We start from the raw sequence: 10,251 nt of genomic DNA on the forward strand, positions 1-10,251 counted from the left end.
TTAGTTTTTTTTGCTTATTTTGAGGGGAAAAAAAGTCATTTTAAGTGTTTGTGTGGGCTTTTGAGCTTATGTTTTTTAGCTTTTATAAGTCACTTTTTGATAAGCTAGAAATCAAAGTTTTTTAGCTTTTCTTCCTATTTTTTTTTCTTTTTCCTTTCAAAAATCAAAAGCTAATCCAAACACTATATAAGAGTTTATAAACTGAAAACAAAAAAACCAAAAGCCACTTATATTTGATAAGCATAAGTAAAAAAATATAAGCTAGACTAAACACCCTCGTTCATATCTGGATCCTAATATCGTACAAAGAAAAATAAAAGCAAGATGGAAGGTCTAGAGTTCTTGACTTTTCTTTTTCTTAGTCTGAAGTGAACCATGCTCTCTGTTAGGGGCATTTGTTTTATCCAAATAAATCGTTGGAAATACTGTTCTAATTTAACCAAAACTTAGGATGTTCAAATATTCGGATTCAAATTTATTTTGATTTTAAGAATTTTGGATTTCTTTCCGAACGACAAACTTACATATTTTAAGTTTTAATTTTGTTTATTATATAATACGTTATATTCTTGGAACCCAATTTTCATATTTTTCATGTCTTTCTTTTTTTTTTAAAATACATTTGATAGTAGTGTTGCTCATCCCCAATGGTCTTATGCCCATTTGGGATGAATGTCATCTCAGAATTATTGGGAAACTTTTAATAGTCCGTCAAACGGAACTACTACTAATTAGTGGTAAAACTTTCGCCTTCTTGGATTCAAACCTAGGTCGGCAAAGCCTTCATTGAAGGTCTTGTAATACGACTAGGCTATTACCACGTTGTTTTTTTTAGATCTAACAACCAAAATCTCAACTACCTTTACAAAATGTAAATTAGATGTTATATCCTTGTTGGTCCCAAAATCTCGACTCCTTAATGCACGTAAAACTTCTCAGATTGAGATTGTTTTTGACGAATGAGACAAATTACCTTCATATGATAAAATTTTATATCATTATTCTAATTTGTACAACTTGATGTGTTTGATTTGAAAATAGAAATTGTCATGGGTTTTACTATATGTGAAAACAAGAATAGGTTTTTTAACCCACCAATAACGATGAGTTTTAATCAATATATATACTCATTGATCCCTGATACTACATTGGTATCCACGTATTCCATCCATAAGGTACCCTTTACCGCATACAAGAGCCCAATTTTAAACCTTTTGCATATGAGCTCTAAATATCAGAAATGGCACTTGTCACTTCACCTATGACCAAATAGGACCAAAGAGTTAAAAGAAAGAAGTTTTAAATATATCAATATGGGGGGTTTGATTCCCACTTTTTGAAACCAAACCTATAAACCAAATATATCAATTTGTGATCAAAATCATTTCTATCATTTACATACCTACAAACCAAAAACCCCTTTATACAAAATTTCTATTTCTATCTTTTTTATATTTCACTAGTATTTATTTTCTTTTCTAAACTTTGCCTATCATCATTCTTTTAAAACTATTCATGCTATCCGATCAAATATAGCATTGAGACATTTGTCATATCAAATAATCATATACACTACCATCTTTTCTCGTCTCTTTTATTACATGCTTCATCAATGTTAAAATTCGCTAAAAACAATATGAAATTCTTATAAACTTGGTCCCAAAAGTGCTCCTTTTGAGCTCTTCTTGACTAATAACACTTTCTTTTCTCCGTTTCATCTTGGAAGAAGAGATATTACCTCGTAGACTCATAGTTGGGTGGATGGGATCTTCTTGGCTCGTCGTGTGGAGAAAGACCAGGGGTGAGGACGAGAAGAATGTTAATGTAGTAAATAAATAAAAATAAATCATTTTTTGTTACGTGTTTTGTAAATAATAAAATATAAAAAAAAAACACACGACAAAAGTAATAAAAAATAGGGGGAAGCAAAGGTGATACTGTTATGCACCCAAGTTGGGTAAAATCTCTCTTACATGTTGATTTTTTTAATCCATAAAAAACATGGGGGCAATTATTAATTCATTATACATTAAATATTAAAAAATCAGTTTGTGAGGGAAATTTTACCCAACTTGAATGCATAACAGCACAACTTTCACTTTTCCCTAAAAAATATTCATAAGGTTTATTTGTAAACCATTCATATATGAAGGTAGTAAGAAGCAAAGTTTAGAAAAGCCAAGGTTGCAAAATTAAAGAACATATATATACATCCAACAAAACCACTACTAGTAGTTAGTAGTGTGCAGCTTTCGTTTTGGTTGCCCTTCCAAACAAACAAACCTCTCATTTTATATTACTTTTACTCTCTTTTTAATATCTTTCTCTCACACTCACACATATATACATACATATATACACACACACTCTCTATCTCTTTCATGATCAACCATGTTTACACTTGGTCACTCCAGGTATGCAAAAAGATACTATCTTTTTTCATTCCCTTTGATTTACATTTTTCAAGAATCATCCTACATTCACTTTTTACTTCCTTAAAATCTATCTTTTTCTCCATTTTTGTACTTTGATTTCAATGTTGAACAATACCCACTTGCTGTAGTTTTTTTAGGATTTTTTAAAATAATTTAAAGTAATGTACTTTATATATATACATATATCATTTCCTGGGTAGATACAACTTGGATCTCTACAGTGAAAATTTTCGGTAAAATGTGTGGATTTTTTTGGATCTATGAAATGTACTGACTTGTAAAATGTGAAAATCTGTATATTTTTGTATTGATTAATTCTGATTTTGTAGTAGTTACTTTTGCTTTTTGTTGCAAATTAGATCTTGATTTGCCTAATTAGGTGAGAATTTTACCTTTTTTTTTGTAGTAAGTTTTCTGATCTCAAATGATTTTCATTTAAGTATAAAACAATCATTATAAAGAATCATAAGTAGTTGTGCATCTTCTTGATGTTGTTTCTTTGATCTATCTTATTAGATGATTTGTGGCTTATTTTCGATAAATGTATATAGTGAATTCGTACTAATGTAATGTAGTACATTGTATGCTGTTTTAAGGGGTTGATGTCAGAATATTAGTTTTATAGTGTTTCGGTGAGTTGGTTATGACTATAAGTGTTTGATTTATTGTTGTGTAGGTTTGATCATACCTAGAAACCATCGTTTGGAGTTGAATGAGCACGATTCTTTGAGTAGTTATATATTAACCTGTTTTTGTTACCCAAGATCTTCAGAAATGAGTTCTCGGTTTCCATCTCATCAGTTGAACAATGGTTTGTACGTATCAGGGCGGCCGGAGCCGCCAAAAGAAAAGGCTCCAACAATGTCCTCTACTGCAGTGCCTTATACCGGCGGTGACATTAAAAAGTCTGGTGAACTAGGAAAGATGTTAAATGTGGATCATAATGCCAATAGGTCACGGAAATCTGGTCAGCTAACTAGTGGTCCGTTAAGAACAGGGTCGATCGGTGGTGGCAGTACCGGTCACTCGGGCCAAATAGCATCACACTCCATGAACCGGGTGGGTTCTTTATCTGGGGGTGTTCCCGGGTCAGCTTCAATGAAAAAGACTAGTTCAGGTCCATTAAATAAACACGGAGAACCAATAAGAAAGACTTCTGGACCTCAAGGTGGAGGGTTAACTTCTGCTTCCCGACAAAATTCTGGACCTCTCCCACCGGCTCTCCCTGCCACAGGTCTCCTTACATCAGGGCCTATTTTATCTGGACCTCTTAACTCATCTGGTGCACCTCGAAAATCATCTGGTCCATTAGACTCTTCAGGGTCAATCAAATCACGCAGCACTTCTATCGTTAAAAACCAAGCAGTTACTCATCTGAGCCAGGAAAGTACGCATTCATTCTTCAGGAGCTTCCCGAAGATAGTTTTTTGGTCCATAGTTCTGTTGTTTGTAATGGGGTTTATCGCTGCCATTTTCATATTTGCAGCCGTTGGGAATTCCATTCTTCTCGTTGTTGTTGTCGTTCTTTTTTCTATTGTGACCTTGGCCTTCTCATGGAATGCGTATTGGGGTAGAAATGCCATCATTAAGTTCATCCATAAGTACCCCGATGCTGAGCTTAGAACCGCAAAAGATGGCCAGTTTGTCAAGGTTTCTGGGGTAAGTCACACAAATACACATTCATTTATGCAGATATTATATGCACAGGTATCTTCTGTGTTTGTTGGTTTCCATTACTCAAATAACTTATCTATAATAATCTAGAACCCCCGCACTTACATAGCAGAAAACTTGTCATACAAAGTGCGATATGATTCATATGGGACTTAGATAGACTACATTAACAAAAGATGATGTGAAACCATTTTCTTTAACTGTTTGTAGTTTTCAACGAGAAAACTGGACATATCTATGCCGTTTTTGTGTGTTAACTCCAGGTTTTGCGAGGGTTGCATTATGTTTAGCTAGTATTCTCACTTTCTCTATTGATTCCTAAGTGATTGTTTGGACATACAGACTTCTAAGAATGCCTTGTATCATGCTATAACTAGGTTTCTCGAAATTGTTGTCCTACCATCCACAACCATCCCCATAATAACGTTAATGACTAAGATAACTTAATAGTAGGCTACTATTTTTAAAAATGTTTCAGTGTTAGATATATACCATGAAGTTCGCAGATCTTGAGAATCAGGTAACCTCGTATAAAGTTAGCTAAGTATAGTTATGTTCAAGCAGCTTATATTTCTGGTTTATATCAAATAAAAAAGTAGTTTCATGGTGTATAAAAATAAATGAAATAACCATACTTGCAGTAGGGTTAGATAAGTTGTTTCTTATTTGTTATATACTTACATTACCAATTTTTTTGTTATTGAATTGCAATTCAGCATACATATCTTAACAAGCATAATAAAATAAAGAACAGATTTACGACATAATTTGGCTAGCCTTATGGCAGAAGAAAATTTATTGTATTTATAAGAAGCTTCTATACCTAGACAATGATAAGGTCACTGAAAGTGCATCGATGTTGAAAACAAGTATGTGAAAGGAGTAATTGATGTGAATCAAATCTATCTTCCTCGCTTGTTATGTCAGTATATTTATACGTGTGTAATTATCTTGTGAAAAACATGCATTCACTCTTCTCTTTTAAGTGTTCTTTTTTGCATTTCAAAAAGATTTGTGAACATTGAAATGTCACTTAAAGAAGGTTGTCTAAACAAGGGACTTGTGGTAATAAAGAAGGCATACATAACCAACAACTATGGTGTTTCGAATGTCCTTAATTAGTGAGAGACCGAGAGCACTTGAAGAAAAGGTAGAACTGGGCGGTAAATGACCCTTTGATAGACTGATATCAAATCTAGCATTAATGTTTATTGTTGTTTCTTTGGGAATTGAGTTTTTTATAACAGTTATATGATTCATCATCTAGTTCTATGGAGATCAGGAGATGTGTTGTGTAATGAAGCAACTGTGCATATCTCTTAAGGTTTTGATGAGTGTATTAAACGCAATGGGGTTTGTGTTTTTGTCATAAAACATCGTTGATACTGATAAATCACCATCTATTCTTATGCTTTTTGTGGTAAGGATTTTTCTATATTTATATTCATGCATCATATCATAAATAGACTACATATGTTTTTACGCACCTTTCATTGAAGGCTATAGATGAAGTTGTACAAGATAGAGAGATAAGTGAATAAATAAATTTCTTGAGGGTGATTGCCCATTTAAAGAAAATATCTTCTGCGTGATACAAGATAAAGTGACAGGGTAACAGATCAACAAAACATAATTTTTTCAGGCATAAGTTAAATTGAAGTTACTATAGGATCATAGGCTCGAATCAATAAGAGAACTTTTATCAAGACGAAACAAGAGAAACGACTCAACGAGAGGTTAAGGTGTGTCTTAACTCAATGAATTTTCTGTAGATAAGATCTAATTCATGTTTCGGAATATTATTTTTCCTCTGTTGGGATCTTATATACAGTACATTTTCCTTCAATCTCTATTTTTATTTATAAAAAAATAAAGCATACTATTTCCATGTTAACAAAAGAAAGCTGTTATTTAATCCATTACAGTTGTCTTAACCTCATATCATAACGGTTAATTAATCTTTGCTAATTTTGTCTTTCTGGCCTACCTTAGTTTTGTGTATTGCATTGCAATTGATATATATAGATACTGATAGGTTCTAAGTTCTAATTGTAAGTACAATGCCAAGGAATTATAAGAGGAACTAGACCTCTAATAGTATTATTATCTTTGGTTATATCACAACCAAATTGAAGCATGAGATACATCTTATTAAATCTATGCATATGTTTAATAAGTTAGGTTGATTTGTCCTATATTTTTCTATCCTTGAACTACACTTGTCCACCGTAAATAAGATGCTTTTGCTGATTGATTAAAAGCTAATTTCTTGAAGGTTGTGACTTGTGGAAATGTACCTTTGGAGTCATCATTTCAAAGGGTCCCCAGATGTGTTTATACATCCACAAGTTTATATGAATATCGAGGCTGGGATTCAAAAGCTGCCAATCCCACACATCGCCGTTTCACATGGGGTCTCCGATCCACGGAGGTGAGCCAAAGAAGCATACACTTGATGCCATACATACATACTTTTTTTAGAAAAATAGTTAAATTTCTTCGTTTTAGAATAAGAGATTAGATATGAACTTATATCTATTAAAACTCTTCTATCATAAGTTTTTTATTTTCTTTCTTTTGTAAATATTTGCAGAGGCATGTTGTGGATTTCTATATATCTGATTTCCAATCTGGTTTGCGGGCATTAGTTAAGACTGGTTATGGTGCACGAGTAAATCCATATGTCGAGGAATCTGCTGTTATTGACATCGATCAGTCCAACAAAGACATGTCTCCACAATTCATTAGATGGTTAGCCGAGAGAAATCTTTCTGGTGATGATCGTGTAATGCGACTTAAAGAGGGGTATGCAAGTTGACATCTATTTTAACCTTCACTGTATATTCTCTTTTGCCCCCAGCACACACTCACAATTCTTTAAAATCTAAATAAATGTACGGATAATCATTTCCATTAAGCGTTCAGTTTACTGGACTCGTGTGCTTTTGACAATTGTTAGCAAGGGGACACCGGCATGCATACATGCAGAAAACTTGTTTTCTATAGTGTAATAAAAATTGCTGCAAAGATGTCATGTTACAAAATCAATATAAGCCTTTGATTATCTACACGATTTCGATATTTTTCATATCTAAAACTAGCTGAACCCAACTTATTATTCTTGGTTGTAAATTGTAACATAGGTACATTAAAGAGGGCAGCAGTGTAAGCGTGATGGGAGTCGTACAAAGAAACGATAACGTGTTGATGATCGTTCCTCCACCTGAGCCTATTCCAACTGGATGCCAGTGGACTAAATGCATGCTTCCTGCAAGCCTAGATGGAATCGTTTTGAGATGTGAAGACTCATCAAATCCTGATATTATTCCAGTGTAGCATTTTGCTACATGGTGAAGTAAAAGTTTGAGAAAAATATGGTTAGATGTATAGTCTTGTTTTGTTTACATCCCCATGATCTTATTTGGGAGTGTTTTGTTAATGGTGTTGTGTGATTATTGAGCTTTTGGGGAAACTTAATATTTGAAATTTTTTTACAATTTTCCTATTTTTTTCTTTTTGTTTTCCTTCAGAAATGTTTGAAGAATTTGAGATTTTTATGGTATTATATGGTGCATTACTGTCATGTTATATCGTTGCCAGGATTATTCTAATTTATTATTACAGTATATTTAGATCCTAAACTGTGTTTAATTCATGTGTAGAGGGCTAATGAGCAGCTAAACAGATCTCCTGACTCCATCCTTGGTAAAGGTTGATGACAGAGCATGAGCGAATCGTCATTCTATGGGTGAACTAGACTGGCAGAAAACATTGTAACATGTTGGTCCTGAGATTGATTTATGAAAGTTTAATCTTTGTCATTAAATACATTGAAATCATAGCAAACATGGTGAATTGTCTTGGTTTAAACCAATAGAACCATTTTAACTCTAGCTAGTTATATATAAATGATCAAGGTAACTGAATACCAAAACTTCTTAAAGCTGTTAAGTCATACATTCAAGAGTTTTGTCTATGAAGCGAAAGAAATGTCACACATATAAACATTATTCAGTTAATATTTACAAACATATATTTGTTATGTACAATAACAACAATATCTAGTAGAAACAAAATATGAAAAAAAGAGAATTCTTCATATAATAATATTGTCTTTTCCTCATCTATTTATTATTATTATTTTTTTCTTAGAAAATTTTCTACATAAAACCTACTTGCCTTTTAGTAAATCTTTACAGCCACAAAGAAGAATCATACATTGATGTGAGCATAGTAGACACACACGTAATCCTACTTAAAGCTTCACATTTTACAATTCAAAATAGTTGTAGGGTCTATTTGAAATTTGTGGCATATGTATAAATAAACTATATACACATATATATGTTATATTGGTTAATTAGTTTTTCATAGTTAGTCATTTAATGGGATACAATGTATCTTATCCATATGAGATTTTGGGATATTTTGCTATTTCTATCCTGGTCGTTTTAAATTTAAAGTCTTACAATACAGTCTTTCATAGCTAGTTGTTTCTAGAGACCTAGCAAGAAGACTTAGGTACGTTATTTTCACTTAATTGTGATTATGAAAAATTAATACATTGAGATTTTAATCAAATAGAAAACTAACATTAAATGATATAGTAGATATTTAGAAAATTAGTTACAAATCTTTATATGATTATCCTCATCATTTGTGTCATTTTATGTCATTTTACATTAGAGAGGTTCAGCTCCAACTAATTTGTTATATATATTTATTCAAGCAATTAAAAGCTTGAGTTACAAGCTCTAAACAAAAGTTTGAACTCTCAACTCTAGCCATTAATATTATTATTGAACATACCCTCAAAATACTAAAATAAAGTAGAAAAACAATGCAACACAATTTTGTATGAGTAACACCTAAGTACGACTTGTAGCATGGAACAAATTAAAGCTCTATACTAATGGCAAACGATACATACATATATTATCTATAGCAACTAAACTCCAAAAGAAATTATGTGGGTGTGGATGGGGTGTTCGTGGTACTATTTCTGTTTACGTAATTGAGATTTGAAGATTTACTTAATTATATGTTCAATATTGGGGTGTTGTCTTCCAAGTTCCAAATATAGGTTGCTGCTTAATATTTTATATAATATATTGCTCATACTTTTACATACGCTTGTAGTCACTTTTATATCACGACAATAAAAAAGACCTCTTAACAAGAACATATGTACTCAATAAAGATCAAAATATCTTTGTTATAAATTTCTATCAAACAAAAAAATCAAAGATTTTTTTTTCCTTTTGAATTTGATTCAATAAAAAACGATAAAAGTTAATTAAAATCCTTATTGCAAGAACAATGTTCTTGCTATAAGGATGGTCAAACAAAAATATTCAACTACGCTCTTCTTTTGTCTTTTAGTGGCCTATAACAAGAACATAATTTATTCTTTATTACACTCGTCACTTTAGATCTTTTTTCATGTAGTGATACTAACCAAGCTCGGAATTTATTATATACTTCTTTTATTTTAAATTAATTTATTGCTATGAAAATTCATACAAATCCTAAAAATATATTAACATTGCATCAATGAAAGTTATGTACAATTTTTAAGAATAATTTAGTTATTTAAAAAAGATATTGAATGTTTAGTCGGACAAACAAAAAATAAAAATAGAATTATAACTTGAGACAAAAATAGTATATCGATATATGTATAATTTTTTTACTATTAAACATACCACGCAAAACATATTCTCAAAATTTGGTTTTGGTTAATAAAAAGGGGAATGACTGCAGTCACTACTCACTAGTCTATTGTCTATATGTGACGTCACTGAAATTAATGGTGAAAATTTACCCAACCGGCCAGCTTTTTAATTTAGATAAGGTTTTTTTGTATTGTTTTGCTTGATTTAATTAAATCGAAATTGAAATGTTTTTTAAAGAGATTATGTAAGAGAGAAGCCAATGACTGTAACTAAGGCAACGTAGAGATTATATCTGCCACACATCTTACATCTCTTTTTCATCCTAAAAAAATAAAAAATAAGCCCTTTTCACGTGATAGGCTTTTTAACCAATAAACAACATTCCACATCCGCCCTAGAAATCTCGATTATCCAATATGTACTTGCCATGTCACTAGATAAGAGTAATTTATTTTCAATTAATTGTA

General features: G+C 31.8%; 1 protein-coding gene across 1 annotated transcript; it reads left to right on the top strand.

Moving 5' to 3' along the window:
- Positions 1-2,259: 2,259 nt before the first annotated feature.
- LOC122600340 (uncharacterized membrane protein At1g16860-like) lies at positions 2,260-7,697 on the top strand. Its single transcript, XM_043773049.1, has 5 exons — positions 2,260-2,414; positions 3,112-4,094; positions 6,385-6,540; positions 6,703-6,914; positions 7,253-7,697. Exons 2-5 carry the CDS (start codon positions 3,210-3,212, stop codon positions 7,443-7,445), a joined length of 1,446 nt encoding a protein of 481 aa, XP_043628984.1. The 5' UTR covers positions 2,260-2,414; positions 3,112-3,209; the 3' UTR covers positions 7,446-7,697.
- The last annotated feature ends 2,554 nt before the right edge of the window (positions 7,698-10,251 follow it).

The sequence above is a fragment of the Erigeron canadensis genome, chromosome 5 (assembly GCF_010389155.1).
Source record: "Erigeron canadensis isolate Cc75 chromosome 5, C_canadensis_v1, whole genome shotgun sequence".
NCBI lineage: Eukaryota > Viridiplantae > Streptophyta > Magnoliopsida > Asterales > Asteraceae > Erigeron > Erigeron canadensis.